The following is a 15487-nucleotide window of genomic DNA, read 5'->3' on the forward strand; positions in this document are numbered from 1 at the left end:
CCCAAGAGGATATTCTTCCTGTAGCAAATGAGGAAACAACTTCTCACAAGCCAATTCTGGTCCTTTTTTTATAGATCAAAAATCAAAAGCATCCTCAATCACAATCTGGTGTCATCCTGTTCCAAAGACAAGCTCCAGAAAGTTGTCTGCACTGCATGGTACCAGGGTGAAGAACGATGCAGGAAGAATTGCCACAGCTCCTACATCCTACATCTATCTGCTTCAAAACCCTTGCTTGAGGAGTGCTGGTCTGTTGGTCTGCTGGTCCCTCACAAATGCAAATCCCCACAAGCTTTGGAGTCCTTGGTTTATGCACAATCTTGCACTACTTACAATGTCTGCGTACTCCAGACTCAGAAATGTATGTTGTCAAATGCTCATATTTCATTCATCTCAGTCTCGTATACAGAAGCATAACTTCAGTATACAGTATATACAGAACGTAGAGTGTTCTCTTGTGTCCACCCTGTCTCGGCAATTAAAATGATGCTGTTATCTATGCATTTTTGGTGCTCTGTTTATGTCATGGCAGCCAGTTTTAAAGATAAGTACAGGAGTCAGTATATCCTCGTAGTTTTGGTTACAACATAACTCCGGCGCTTTGACAACCTGAGTGAGACACCTGTGCCTCATCAGATGAAACTCCTTGCATGATGGGAGGACAACGCAGCCTCACAAAATTTCATGAAATGAGCACACAAATTATGTTCCTTCAACACAGAAGGATTGTGTGGCAACAACAGCAACTGGACACACAGTTTTCACCTGTTTCACCAGTTTTAACAGTTAAATTGAAAAACCCACCCCTGGAGACTACTGTTGGATATCATCAATCTGTGTTTTTCAATGCATTTCAGGAGTTATTTTGGGATTTAAAAAAAATGTGATTATTTTATCTCTTCTTTTTTTTGCTTGTATCAGAGACAGGAAAGTCTGCGGAGCACATCGCAGTTACATGGTATGCACCTTAGACTACTGATCCAACAGGAAGCCACATCGCTGCCTCTTCTTCTATGATGGATTTCTCCCTGTATGATTGTTGAGCGTCTCTTGGTGCAAAATGGCGGCTCTAGAAAGAAGCCCTCGCTCTTTGATTCTGAGGGACTGACACCAAAACCTAACGTTTACCGCTCATGTCTTAGATCCTGAATCATTTTCTCATATCACACTCCAATGTAGCTGTGCTGAAAATATCACATTGTCTGTTTGGTCAGATAAATCACTGTAGTGAAATCAAATGATTTTGTTATAGTTTTCATTAAATCAGCAATACTTATCTAGGAATGCAATCTTACGGCATTGAAATTCATTTCTTGACCTTTTCAAATTTTATGGAGTTGATTTTGATACCTCTATTAAACAAAAAAAGTATTTTAGATATTTGATATAGGTAAGGGAAATTACTAAAATCTTCTTTGAACCACTTCAGCCAGTGTAATTAGATTATTTCATAGATACACATGTTCCTTAACTTTCAAAACTCAATTCAAAAACAGATGTGACAGCTTGAAAAATTCTGGTGGAATTCCCCTTTTAACAGCCCTGACATGTGCCAAGTACTCAGGACTGTTATGAACTACATGCTTGAACGTAATATCAATATACATCACAACATGGAATTTTTTTTTTTTGCAAATCATTTTTATTAAATCAGTATTTACAGGCAGTTTGTGTTCTCACTCAGAGCTCGACTAACCCTGTCCATCTCCTGCACTTCCGGCTAGATCTCCACAAAAACAATCTCTTACCAGTATTCAGAATTTCCCTTACGATGTATTCATAGTTTGTCACTCAAAACTCACTTACACACGGACTATGTTAAGTAAGCAACCAGGAAGAAAAAGTTGTGATACAGGAGGCACACGCTGAATTCAACCGTTACGAGATCATTTCTTTTGAAAAAAAAAAAAAAAATCTCTCTTCAAGATGTGCACCATTGAATATGGCTACGTTGAGATCTTTTCCTTGTTTTGACATACATGTGGGTGAAAAACTATGAACACCTATTGGGCACAATGCTACCAGACACTCCAGGTAGTCTTTTTATATTTCCATCTCATACACAGCCGTGTCGACACATTCCATTTCAGCAGTGGAGCGTCAAGTCACACGCCAGCCGGATACCGAACCATCACACAGGGAGCGATGTTAACCATTTCTCCATATGACAAAGATGCCACGGTCATATTAGTGAGCGGACACAAAACCAAAACCATCGGACAGACAGGCTTCGACTGGCATTCGGATTCCTTTCATTCCAAACATGCATTCATCCTGGGACACGGGGCAAAGTTTCAGTGACATTTCACTGCACACTTTATATAGCATCGTTTCTAAAGTACGTGCCGACGTGAGTTTTAATACGGACATTTGCTGTTTGCGCAATCAAACCCACCGGGAAAAATACAATCTTAGTCCATTTCATTCACTCAGTCTCTTTCACTTGCACCTGAGTTCCTACGCACATCAGTGAAGGACATAATATGAAGAAACGAGCACACGGTTGACATGGTGGAGATATGATGGGAGAGGTTTATGAGGTACAGCAGTAAATTCATTCCCCATCTGACCCTCCCTCGAGTTGCTGCCAACACCACCTCAAAATAATGAATTAACCGATATATACAGGTTGATTTAAAATGGGCTTTTAGTTCATTTAGATTAAAATACTGCTCTGACATCGCTACCGTCTCATACAAAAAGGCAGAAAAGCTGCTTAAAAATGGACTGAAATCCACAATCTCCTCATTTCATTTTTTTTATTATTCTTTTACTTTTAAATAGAAATGATGACAGTCTGAGGAAGACGCCAGAAAAGCTAAAAAAAAACAAACAGACAAACCGTAAACAGAACTCGTCAGATATTCAACTTCAACACGCATGACCCTTACCCTCAATTTTAAAACAAATGGCAATGTACAGATTATTAAAGAAAAGCGCGAGAGAAAAAAAAAAAGATAAAAACAAAGCGAGACAACATCTGACAAATTAAAAACACAGCACGGGGATAGGCTGAGTAAGGGGTGGATAGTGATCTGTGGTATTATTGCTGGGGAGGTGCTGCTGCGCATGTACCAGCCCGTCTCATTTTGCTATGGCCCGTCACAACTCCTCTCTTCTCTTCAGCCACCCTTCGTTCTCAAGTCTTTGCCGTCGGAGGCATCCACGGCTGATATCCAGAGGAGCCTTCGGCCCCGCGGGCGTCCTGCGACGGACCCGCCGGGGACTGAGGAGGAGAGGGATGTAGGTGAGGGGCGTCTCTTAAAGGGATCATCACAGTGAGTCCAGAAGATGTCCTTAATCACAGTGTCAAAACGATTGGAGTGGGGTGAGAAGAGAGCACGTTTTCCTTTTCACTTCCTCCAGGAGTTACTTACTCCCCCGCCAATCCCACACACACTGCTGGTGGGAAGAGCTGGGGAGCGGTGTGGCCGTGTGCGCGACCCATCCAATACCGTGGAACTGAAGGAAGGAAGTTTTGAAAATGCATCGCTGCCTTTGCTAGCAGGCGGGCCATTTGATATTCCACGCTTATCCTCTTGGTCTCTCTCCCCCCCATGGCTGGGTGGCCTCTGGCCCACTTATCTGTGCTGTCGGAACCCTTGGGTGCCGTCCGGGCCGGCTGGCTGCCGGACAGCGTGATTGTTTGATCGGGTCTCCTCTGAAGGCAATGTAGAGTTGTTGCGCCCCGGCCTGCTACAAAAAGAGAAAACAAGAATATGTTAGAGACATATTAGAGACAGCAGTGATTTGCATGAGCCGGCTGCTGGGCAGAGAGCCGATCAGTGACTCCTTTCCACTGTTTGTGGAGCCGGGTTATTTTACTTGGTTTTAGTGCTGCGCCAGAACAGGAGAAAGGAGCATTGCTTCTGTTGCATCCCATCCAATCCAACACAGCCTTGTGTTATGAAAACAAAAGTGAAACTTATGATTCTGTTCTCCACAGTGCTTGCATATGTAATGGTGTGTGCTAGACAGTATCTTGACACTTTCTTAAGTTGTCAGATGTGTGAAAATGCCCAACAGTCAGATTTAGGTCAGGTGAACATGAGTGTAATTCCACCCATGGACTCTACTCTACAGATTCAACTCAATACTCCACTACTGCACTGAGAATTGGCAAGGACAATGACAGAATAAGCCAGATAGTCAGATATACTTTAGCTGTTACATGCTGCATCAGTTACACAATTAGCCTTGTTTACATATGTAACTCCAGTCCTCTGCGATAGGGGTTTCATCTACACACTGTAGTACACTGCCTACTTATTGTAGTCACTTCTTATAGACCAATGCTCAATAGAAATCATACTTGATTCATAACACATTCAAATACACAATCATTATGTGCATTTTGAATGGAATCAAGGTGTCAGAATGCCAGAAGATACACCAAAATAGAGCTTGATCATGAAACACTGACCCACTTGTTGGCTACTTAGTGTATTTCAGTAAAACACTCAGCACAGTGTTTTACTGAAATACACTGTGCTGAGTGTTGTACTGAAATACACTCAGCACAGTGTGGAGCATGCTATTCACAGCTCCCCTTCAGCGATGTTTTGTCAGACACAGAGTCATGCAGTATATGTGGATTATTACCTGTCTGTGTTGGGCTTGTCCTGAGGCGACTCTTCTGGGCTGGCACTGCCCAGTATTCTCTTCCTGGCCTCTGCGTACTCGGCCTCACGCTGGGCCAGAGACTTCACCTGCGGCGTCGGCCTATTCTGATTCAAGGGGGACCCCAGTGACCCGTTGCTGGAAGGGCGCTTCAGGATGCGGATCTGGGGTGGCGGCGCCGCTGGTAGAGAGTCGTCCTGGATCACTATGGCCGTCTTCAATGGCGATCGTGAAGAATTGTTACTGGACACTCTGGCAGCAAAGGGGGAACAGACAGTCCACACATATATTAGAAAGGAACACCACAACCAAATGATTTATGACAAGTTACAATACAAATCGCTCTCTTTTATGGAGAGATCATCACACCAATCTCCATTCAAAAGTCAATTCAATGTTGCCTTGCTTATCGGCAAACGCACATTCCTGGTAGAACATGACTTAACACTGTTTCTGAATTATTAGGATCCACTATTCAATGAGACGATCATTAAATCAACCAAGCAGCTCTTATTTAAATCAAAATTCACCTTTAAAAATGGTTTGACTGGTATTCCCGCAATCTTCTCCCACCAAAATACACCAGTGGGCGTAGCGAGCAGTGTGAACCAATGGAAAAAGTTGACATTTGACTGAAATAAAGTGCCTCTTAGTGAATCATCTGTTCGCTGCACTTAAAGAGTGGCTCCTAATGATTTATAAAAACATCTTCTGTCATGTTCTACCAGGTGTGCGAGTGTAGCTGTGTGCTGATAAGCAAGACAACATTAAATTGGTAACGTTACGGTTTTAAATAGAGAGGCACATATCTGGGCCATGTCTCTTCTAGTTATGCAGTCCTTACTTTTCTTTCTGGCTGATCCTTAGCTTCTCTTCCAACCGTCTTTCCATTTCCTGTGGGGGAAAATAAAGGTCCATGCATGAAATATTGCCATAGCGCTGTGTAAACAACACTGTCAGATTGACTGGGGCGGGGGGGTGCAGCAAGTAGTAAGCAAGTGGGAGCAGTGGATGGAAAGCTAGACTCAGTTTCAAGCTATTTATACATCTGTAGGGCACTTGCCAAGTCATGGCAAAGACTGTCTTAACAGTGGTCAACAAGCTAACATTAGCTGGCTAATTTAGGTATTATATGCAAGCGAACATTGGTCATATAAAGTTTGCCTAGTTAAGTTTCGGTTTTGAAAAATACGATTGAATGCTGAATAAGAAACGGTATACATGTTAAGTGTGTGAGTGTGTAATGTAACTGAGGTAACATTATCAAACGCTGTGACGTTACCTTGCTTTACAGTTCGCTAGCTAGCTAGCTTGCTAGCTGCTGCATTCTGGCCAACTTATTCCCAAAGCCACGTTGTTGACGTGATTAGCTAGCGATAGCCTAGCAAACTAGGTAACGTTAACCACTGACAACTCACTGATTAACCAGCTTGATGACCTAGCTTGCTACCCAGCCACCTGTTGACAACATGGCCGAGAAGGTTATGCTATAACAGCTTGGCCTGGTAACACGCAGGCAAGCATCAAGTTAGCTTAGCTGGCAAGCTAACCATTAGCTAGCCCCGGTACGTTTCGTTCTCTGGTGTGGATAGAGCGTTACGCCAAACTAAACACAAAACTAAATACAATTTTATGCTACTTTGCTTTTCGGAAATCGTACACACTTGATATTTTACGAAACGCAAGCCACTTCTGGTAAACACGCGACCCACTAAGTATCACTTTATTACAGTAAAATTTCTACTTTTTAAACTGGTACACTCTGCTAGCTGCCATCACCGTGTAAATTAGCGTATTTTGGTTGAAGAGTGTGGGAAATAAATGCAAACCAATTAAGTTTTTCTTCAAATAAGAACTGACTGATGTATTACATGTATACCGAATATAAAAGTAGCCCCCGATGATTCGTTAAAGCTATTTAGTCATATTGTAAGAGGTGTGTGTACGTTTTCCGATACGTACCTAAGGCAGCATTCAGTTGGCAGATTTTTGAATGGAGTTTGGCGTTAAGTTGTCTGTACAAGAGAACGGCAAGTATCGGGGCTAACAAGTAGCTAACGTTAGCTTCTCCAGACGAAATGTCAGAGCAGTTTAGCCAACCCAGAATTCAACGGCATTAGTTTAGGTACCGTATGCTTGTTGGCTAGCCAACTACCGTCGTTAGCCAAAGACAATGTTTCAGGCAAAAAAAAAACATCACCTAGCTGGCTAAGCGTAGCCTAAGCGTTTCTCGCTAGCTAACGTTAGCTAACTAGCGTTACTTGACGTTAGCTCGCCAAGTTTCGTTAGCTAGCTACCGTTAGCTGTTGGCCTGTGGGAGACGTGACATGAGATATAGGAACTTCTCATACCAACAGTGTTAAAACAAATAGGTTGCAAAAGTATCGACAAGCCGAACTAAATACTCATCTCTAACTTTTCATATATACATAGCCTGTGATTTCTTACCCCGCTGTCAGCAGCTTCCTCCCAACTTTCGGCGACCTCCTCATCCATGTTTCATTTTGTTTCAGACACGCTGCGGAGTTGGCTGTCCTGGGGCTTCGTCAGATCCGCCTCTCGGTTGTCCGGAGCCTCTGACATCAGACTGACAGGACTCCAGCCCCCATTTCCACAGTGTGTCAAGTGTGCAACCCCGTCCACACAGCTGGGTAGACATGGGCTAGAAGCCCAACGGCCTTTAGATAGATTAAATATGTACTGCGTGCGCAACGGTATGTTCTAACGACCGATCTAGTATCTGTTTATTATCCGTCTCCTGTGGATATAAAGCAGAGGCTCCAGTGTGACAAAGCAAAGCATACACGGTAACCAGGTTGGGTTACAGTGTAACAGCTGATGGGCGGGAGCCTGAATCACTCCAAACTTATTTTATAGTTTTACAGTTGTTCACACGCCATTCATTATTTATTGTGTTTATTAAGTTTATTCAGGGACAATGAACAACAAAATAATATAGACTATAAGTTTGTGCAGAGGGCAGAGGGAAGATTATTTCCTTGTTTTTTATTGCTTTAAATGAGAAGACCGATTGGGCAAAGGTGGTACCTCGTTCAATCTCCTACCCAGAGCTCGTTTGGGACTGCTACAGTGCCCTCTAGTGGCTGAACTTGTAGCCCTGTTCTGACGAGGAGGGGAGTTGAACAAAATACTTCAAAGGTGGAGGAGCAGCATTATCTTGAATACTAAACGGACATCTGAAATTATGAAAGTTTAACATATGCTGACAGAGAATATGAGCGATGATAAGTTTTCAGTCAGAGATTCTGAGTGCTTGTTTATAAAGTGATTCTAATGGTTTCATGTTTTTTTTTTTTTTTTTGCATGCTTGAGACTAGCATGTGATGCAATATGAAAAGTGAAAAAAAAAAAAAATCACAGTGTAGGATCTAGAAGAATGGCTAGATATTTCAATTCAGTGCCATTTCTTATTTTTTGACCATTTAAAAAATGTCAGGATATGTTTTCGTTTAATAGTAAAGTACATGGTCACTGTTTTTTTTCCACATTTAAAGTGAGACAGGAGTCATGAGTTAAAGATAGCAAGGTTTGCTAGATCATAGACTAAACTCTGCATTTGTGATTTGTGCCCCACTCGTGTTTATTGTGTGTTGAGCATTATGTTGTGGGAGTCAAGTTCATGGCACACATCCTGTCATTCACTCTACTCAACTGTTCTCTGTAAGACACTGAGCCTCAGTTACTTACCGCACTTTCTTCTGTTACAGAAACTCCTGCTCTTCAAGAACCACCTGATACTTCTCACTAGTTAGTAAATCCATATGTATTCAGATGTAATGTTTACTTATTTATTTTTTGGGGCTATTTGGGAAATGCATGCTCGAATGAAGTCACAGAAGGTTGTAAGGTATGAGACAAGCATCCCCATCTTTTTTAAACTTACTTTCGGCATGTGAAGCGGGTTTATATGCTCTCGTGGCATATTTTTTGAGTGATTTTTAGATCATTTTTTGTTGTTTGTGATCCTTTCTGATGATAAAGCCATTTATCTAAACATGACCTTGGCACATATATTGGAAGTAACACCTACAAGGTTTTCCCACCTTGTTTTTGCTGAATCTTACCTTGTACTGACATATTACAGCTGCTCTCTGTGGACTGGGGCTCTCAAACCATCCCCCTGTTATAAACTAGTGTTCTAGTTCAAAGATGATTGGTCTTTTCGAATCATTAGATTGGTCTTCTTCAAAAATTTTCTGAAAAATGTTGAAGCTTGGCAACAATAAAACATGTTGAAAAGAATCCCTTCAGGTCTTTTGAAGCAGTAAAGTATGTATATTCCTACTGAAATCCATTATTTTCTATAACTTACTTCAGATTGATACTGCTTACTTTGAGGTGTAGGCTACTATGAATTTATCTAATGAAGAATTTAACTCAGCTGCACCACTGTTCACATGTAAGCTATATAGGCACATAGAACAGGATATTTGTTTTTTTTTCTTTTTCATTTTACAATCACAGGTGGCAGTTCTAATAATATTCCCCAAAAAAGGGGAAAGAAAAAAATAAGGGGTAAAAGCGGAAAGCAAAATAATATTTGGGAGTGCTTGCCTGCCCCTATACCTCACTCAGGCAGGATCTATGGGCAGGATTGCTAAATCATTGGAGAGGGTCCTTGCTGCAGAAAAATCATGCAACGGTGAAACATAAAGGTAAAAGCCAATGTAAGGCCATAACTTGAACTACAAACAAAATGCATACATATGTATATAGGTACTTTATTTATCCCAAAATCTGATGCACAAGCAAGGTAGAAAGATAAATATCTAAAATAGTAGTAAATGGTAAAACAAAGGTAAAAGTAAACAAGTAAACCGAGGTATTACCATTATACTGGTGTATATACAACAGGTATAGCCGTTAAATATGCACTGTAAATATACTGTATCTATATCATATATGCACTACATACATATATATGTATTGCTACCAAAAAGAGCTACAAAATATTGTAAACTGTCAGCTATTTTGCTAGTAGATTGACAATTGTTGCACATCTTTTAGTAATGTTAATCTGTTGGATAGTTTATCACAACAATTTTCTTAATTCTTTATAGTTGTTTGTAGTTATTGATATACTAAGTAATGTCATCCTATTTTATCAGTTGATCATCAGTTTATCATCTGTTTACATCTGTGTATATCTGCTTTTATTTACGGCTACTGATACATAGTACATATATTTATATAGATACAGTGTCATGATCTGCTCCTCGGTTTTGCTCCTCGGTTTCCTGGTTGTCCACTCCTTCTACTCCCCAGTCCTGTCATCCTCCAGACTTCCACCAGATGTCCTCAGACTTTCCCTCCTCCTGCACACACACACCTGTCTTCCATCAGCCCATTAGCCCTGTTACTTTGTTCCCCCTTCGCCTGCCTGCTTTCAGCCAATCAGCTCCCGGATTCATTCCCATCCAGCCAGCTGTTCTTTATTCTCGTTAGTCCCAGTGTGTGTATATATTGTTTGTGTTCCCCTGGAGTGGTTGTCAGTTTGTCTGTTTAGTTACCTGTTTTGCTACCTGCTTTGTTATTAGCTCTGTTTTCCTGTGTTTTTGCTGTAGGCTGCCAAGACCTGTGTTACGTGTGTTATCCGAGCCTGCCAGTTGTTGGATTTCTGTTTCCCTTTGCCTGCCAGCCAGTTTGTTCTGTTTGCCTTTTGGTTTACCGGTTGTTTGCTGTACGACTGCCTCAGTTCTGTTATTAAAGCTTCTTGCTTCAGCAAAGCTCTCTGTCTCCCGGCTTGCATTTGGTTCCAGTCCCTGAGTTTACATACGTGACTTAGACAGTGTATTTACAGAACAAGTGAGCTACTGTACACCTGAATTTCCTTCGGGCTGAATAAAGTCTCGATCTTTCATGTGTCTTGGCAAGCTCTCCACCAGTCTGTCACATTGTTGTTGGGTGACTTTATGCCACTCCTGGCGTTAAAAATTCAAGCAGCTCGGCTTTGTTTGATGGCTTGTGACCATGCATCTTCCTCTTGATCACATTTCAGAGGTTTTCAATGGGATTCAGTTCTGGAGATTGGGCTGGCCATGACAGGGTCTTGATCTGGTGGTCCTCCATCCACACCTTGATTGACCTGGCTGTGTGGCATGGAACATTGTCCTGCTGGAACAACCAATCCTCAGAGTTGGGGAACATTGTCAGAGCAGAAGGAAGTTTTCTTCCAGGACGGCCTTGTACGTGTCTTGAGTCCTGCGTCCTTCACCAAGACAAATCTGCCCGATTCCAGCCTTGCTGAAGCAGCTCCAGATCATCACCGATCCTCCGCCTGATTTCACAGTGGGTGCGACACACTGTGGCTCGTAGGCCTCTCCAGGTCTCCGTCTAACCATTAGACGACCAGGTGTTGGGCAAAGCTGAAAACTGGACTCATCAGAGAAGATGACCTGACTCCAGTCCTCTACGGTCCAATCCTTATGGTCTTCTTTGCTTCTGAACTCTTCCTAAGTTAGAACATTAGTATTGTGTTGTTTAAAAATGAATATGAACTTGTTTTCTTTGCATTATTCAAGGTCTGAAAACACTGCATCTTTTTTGTTATTTTGACCAGTTGTCTGCATTTGTCTGTTCTGCAAATAAATGCTCTAAATTTTTATTTGGAATTTGGGAGAAATGTTGTCAGTAGTTTATAGAATAAAACAAAAATGTTCATTTGACTCTTTTTACTCAAACACATAGCTATAAATAGTAAAACCAGAGAAACTGATAATTTTGCAGTGGTCTCTTAATTTTTTCCAGAGCTGTATATATATGTATAGATATTAATGTTATAGTTAAAGCATGTGTTTCTATTACCCACTATAGTTTTTTAACTTTCATTTTTTCTTTCAGAGTTGACCATTGCTAGATGTGGCCTGAAGTGCTGCTCAAATACGCACTTCCACTGTTGCTATTGTCCAGCTACACTAATTAGAAGAGACCAGGCACCACCAACAGGCAAGCCAGGGGGGGTAACTGCCCAGCCACCTCCCTTTGCACATGCAAAGAAGCCCACAGAACTTCCTCTTCCTGGACGACACAAAAAAAGGGACACAGTACAATGTGAGCAATATAATTTGGAATTGAAGAGAAAAAAATTGAGAAGTCATATTTGAAGGAAACATACAGATAATTTGGACGCAATTTCTGAAGACCGTTATCTCAAGTCACAGTGTGTAGACGCTAAAAGAGGGATCTTTGCTGTGGAGAAGTCTTTCAATGGCCCAGCAACCCCAGTTCATGTTGTCAAAAATACTTGGTCACAAACACATAGATCAGAGTATAAGGTTGATCAGTGTAATTTAAATGCAGACTTTGCATTCAGAAGTGGTCTTCTCCCATTTGAATGTCACCACATTCGGTCTTTGTCCTTTTGTCCTCGTGCCAATGTACCAAATGTTGCCCTGACTGAAAAGGAACTGTGTGTAATGGTTCAAAACCATTGGTTTGGGGAAAATCGTAAAAAGGAACTTTTGAAGAAACTAGAAGATGCTTAAGTGGAGGATGCACCCCTATCAGTTCTTCTAACTGTTGGTGGACCCCAGACAAAGTTGCATGTCTCTGTTTATGAACCCCAAGTGTCATATTACAGCAGGCTTGGGAGTCAGTTAGTTGAAGGTCAGTGACATTGCATGGATGCTGTAGCCTACTTGATGACTAGCGATACCAAAAATTTTTGCTTTAAAGTGTATTGCTGCAACACAATTCACATAATGTATCTGTATATGGCATGTATGCTGTTTGCACTTTTAGGCATATCGACATACAAAAAGACATGTCCCAGTTGCGGTATGGTCTACTGCTATCAGGAATGGCAGGATGGAATCCACAATTTTGATAACCATATGATGCTCTCTCTACATTTGTGCCTCACTTTAAGAAATGCATTACAGGTTAGGCTTTTAGATTTTTAGCAGCATATATCTACATAATCAAATAAGACAAATTTGTATCGTCAGAACAAAAGGTTATTTAAGATTTAGTGATTTTACAGTAAGATTTATGCTGGAAAATGTCTTGTAATTACCTTTTTCCTCTTTTCTCAGACCCACACTGCAGTTAGCCGTGTAATTGGGATTATTGAGGCAACTGAAGCTAACAAGGAGAAGGTGCTACAGGCATATCTCTCCTTTGAGGCCCTCATTGAACACACATGTATGCCTGTGTATCCTGTTGGTATCACCCTGCAGCAGTTAATCATGGATCTTCATAAGAAGGGTGTTTTTAACAAACCACCTCAGTACATATCCTGAGGCTGTTTGTCACTTGAACTCTGACGGACAAGCAAGCATTAGCCAACCTGCACTTTAAAAGTAGGTAGGTAACAGCACAAGGCAACAAGCACTTTAAAACCAATGTAGCAGCACAAAGAACTTTAGGACTTTATCATATTATGTATGTTTGAATGTATAAATGTGATAACTGTTTTTGCTGTGCTTATTTTATATATTTTATTTACTTATGTTTTTTTTTTTTAAAGAATAGTGGTGCAAGATATTCCTCTGTAGGAAGATGTGTGCAGAGGGTGTGAGCATATTAAGGAAGTAATTGTTTTTCCGTATCCCGGAGAATAACTGCTCCGCACATTGGCTGTTAATGTGCCCAGAAGCTCTGGAACAAGTTCAATTCTCCATAGGAGATCCCTTTCATCTTTGCTGTTGCATTGATGGAAAACATCAAGCAAAGCATAATAATCAGTCGATCATTATGCTATTGGTATTCTTATTGCTGTGGTATTCTTTTCTTAAATGAAGGCCATCAAAGTAAAGAGATGAAGACCCCACTACTGACTCTTCAGACAGTAAAGGCCCACCAGTCCTGTTGGGGACTCAAACACAGGAAAAGATGGTGAATGGACTGTTGGAATCTAGAACACACAAATGGAGATTTTAAAAGCAATATTCTAAATTTGTCTATCTGTAAGCTTTCACAGGTATTGGACAGCAGAGGTAGCCCAGATGAACGTCTTGCCTATGTAAACAACCAGGTCCTTACACGCACTGACTTTTGGATTTTGGGATGGCCTGAGGATGTTGACGGGATGGTAAGTATGGAAATAATGCGTAGACAAAGTGTCATTATTTTATCAGTACAAATTTAGCCAATGTTGCCATTTTCCTCCTCCTTTACAGATCCTAAACAGCTGCCTTAAAGTCATAGAAAAGCTGGCCAATGACCAGGTAGTGAAGTTGCATACCTTTTCCAATATAAATGTATATTATAATCTTTTCTGGACTGAAATAACAACTGTCTTACAGGGCATCAAAGTATTCCCGGCAAACAGCTATGTCATTCACACTTGGTTTCCACCTACGTCGCAGAATCCTGTAACCATCTCCCGGTAGTTATGCATATTATCATTATCATATTTTCTGGAATCATATGGGAATCACTGAATGTAAACGATCAATTTTACCATCTCTCACAAGGATAAAGCAGACGATTTCCGGTGGATTCTGGTTCCTGTGTGGCGCCCAGGGCATTGGACAATATGTGTCAGTGATATGAATTTTACATCTACTGATACTGTTGCTGTAATTTCAATATTTGAAGTATTTCAGCTCAGATTTTGTAATTGTGTGTTCTATTTGCTATTTTGCAGGTAATGAAGCCACAAGAAAAGGAGATATTTTTTTTATAGATTCCCTAAATGGCACTGGCTTTCCAGATAAAAGCCAGATGAACATTAAGGTTTTTACGGACAGAAATTGTGTTCAGTTTTAAGGTTCTGTTCTTAAATTTCTGTTCTTTTTGTCTATGGCTCTGCGTTCTGTTTTACATTTAAGAGATGACCTCAAGCATAAATCGACATGTTATTGAACAAAAGATTGGACTGACACTGAGCCAAAGACGTTTAAAATTGTTAATTTTTTTCTCCTTTTTTTCCTTACTGTGATTTTTTCCTTATTGAGATTTGATCTAGCTGACTTTTTAAAGAAGGGTGTTAAGACCCAATTTCTTATTTTTGAACGTAGGTGATATAGATTTTGATATATGGGATGTTGTATCTGATATTATGTTTATGCTTATATATAAGATATACATGTATGTTTGATATTTTTGAAGTATGGCTTTTGTACTACTGTTCTTTTCTCTATGTATCTGTTTTCTATGTAGTTTATTGAATTGGTAATTATTTTTGGAGGTTTATCACCCTGGGCAGTTTGGATGGTTAACCACACCTGCCATCATAGAGCTTGTCAGCCTATGGGTGTGAATGATGTATAAATATGGGTGTGGTTTTTTCAAACATTTTGACCTGACGAAGATCCAAGTGGGATCGAAACGTTTTCACTATTAAACTTTTGTGGCATGGAGCAAGTGTGCAGGTGTTACTCCTTCTCTCATTGACACAATGTTCTGTTACCACCCATTTATAAACTTTCTTTTCTGTTTGTTTCCTTAAAATCAAGCTCTTGGCCAACCTGCCATTATTCAACTGTTGGTGGTTCACCTAGTTCTGGAGTGTTTAAAAGTTGGTGGTTCCACCAGTTCGACAATGTTCAACCAGTTATACAATGTTCCACATTTCAATTTTCTTGAATGTCCTTGTCTAAACAGCTGTGTGTTATCCCCCATTTGTGTCACCTGGACCCTGGAGACAATTCTGTGTAAACGACATCCAAGTTAGTAATTATGATACACATTATTGAGTTTGATTCCTGGATTCCTACACTGTGTGTGTGTGTGTGTGTTTATATATATATAAAGATGTACTGACTATATAATGTTTTTGGAGGAATGTGTAGAAAAGGAAAACCTGAAAATTAGTGCCTCTTTTGAGGAGCGCAGTTGAATTGAGAGGTTGAATTTAGTCAAAAAGATGGAGATGAAGGAAAATATTGCATCAGCGAAGCCT

General features: G+C 40.6%; 1 protein-coding gene across 2 annotated transcripts; it reads right to left on the bottom strand.

Moving 5' to 3' along the window:
- Positions 1-2744: 2744 nt before the first annotated feature.
- On the bottom strand, positions 2745-7365 carry szrd1 (SUZ RNA binding domain containing 1). 2 transcript variants are annotated; one of them, XM_071513691.1, is made up of 4 exons: positions 7069-7365; positions 5465-5514; positions 4603-4863; positions 2745-3693 (listed from the first exon to the last, which is right to left on the bottom strand). In XM_071513691.1, exons 1-4 carry the CDS (start codon positions 7114-7116, stop codon positions 3582-3584), a joined length of 471 nt encoding a protein of 156 aa, XP_071369792.1. In that variant the 5' UTR covers positions 7117-7365; the 3' UTR covers positions 2745-3581. The 2 variants fall into 2 exon arrangements, with proteins under 2 accessions (XP_071369792.1, XP_071369786.1); XM_071513685.1 differs by having other exon boundaries at positions 2745-3696; positions 4603-4872; positions 7069-7343.
- Positions 7366-15487: the final 8122 nt, after the last annotated feature.

Source organism: Centroberyx affinis, unplaced genomic scaffold (genome assembly GCF_046629955.1).
Source record: "Centroberyx affinis isolate AG114_WGS23_722 - 3 ecotype Tasmania unplaced genomic scaffold, CSIRO-AGI_Caff_v1 ptg000282l_1, whole genome shotgun sequence".
Taxonomy (NCBI): domain Eukaryota; kingdom Metazoa; phylum Chordata; class Actinopteri; order Beryciformes; family Berycidae; genus Centroberyx; species Centroberyx affinis.